Genomic DNA, 237 nt, shown 5'->3' with positions numbered 1-237 from the left:
TCCTCAGGCTCAGACTGGCTGCCCCGCAAGGACGGCGGCCGCCTCCTCGTGAGCACGTGGCTCTGCGTCCTCGTGTCATGTCTCTACAGCGGCATCCTGCGCCATGCTGACGTGCTGGTCACCATCCCATCGACGCCTGGCCTGACCTCGGCCCAGGATGACCTTCCTTGGCGCCTGGAAGCAGGGTCGATGATGCCTAAATTTCTGATGGTAAGGTTACAGGTTCCAGAGAATAGC

At 61.2% G+C, this 237-nt stretch overlaps 1 protein-coding gene across 1 annotated transcript in view; it reads left to right on the top strand.

Annotated features, from left to right (window-relative positions):
• Positions 1–237, top strand: part of LOC119588191 (glutamate receptor 1-like) — a 36,914-nt gene that overhangs the window by 32,593 nt on the left and 4,084 nt on the right. The window contains exon 4 of the mRNA XM_037936894.1: positions 8–210. Within this exon, the coding sequence (XP_037792822.1) occupies positions 8–210 (203 nt within the window). The remainder of the gene's footprint in view (positions 1–7; positions 211–237) is intronic.

The sequence above is a fragment of the Penaeus monodon genome, chromosome 23, assembly GCF_015228065.2.
Source record: "Penaeus monodon isolate SGIC_2016 chromosome 23, NSTDA_Pmon_1, whole genome shotgun sequence".
Lineage (NCBI taxonomy): Eukaryota > Metazoa > Arthropoda > Malacostraca > Decapoda > Penaeidae > Penaeus > Penaeus monodon.
The sequence above is the reverse complement of the archived record's forward strand: the minus strand, read 5'-3'. Positions and strand labels throughout refer to the sequence as shown.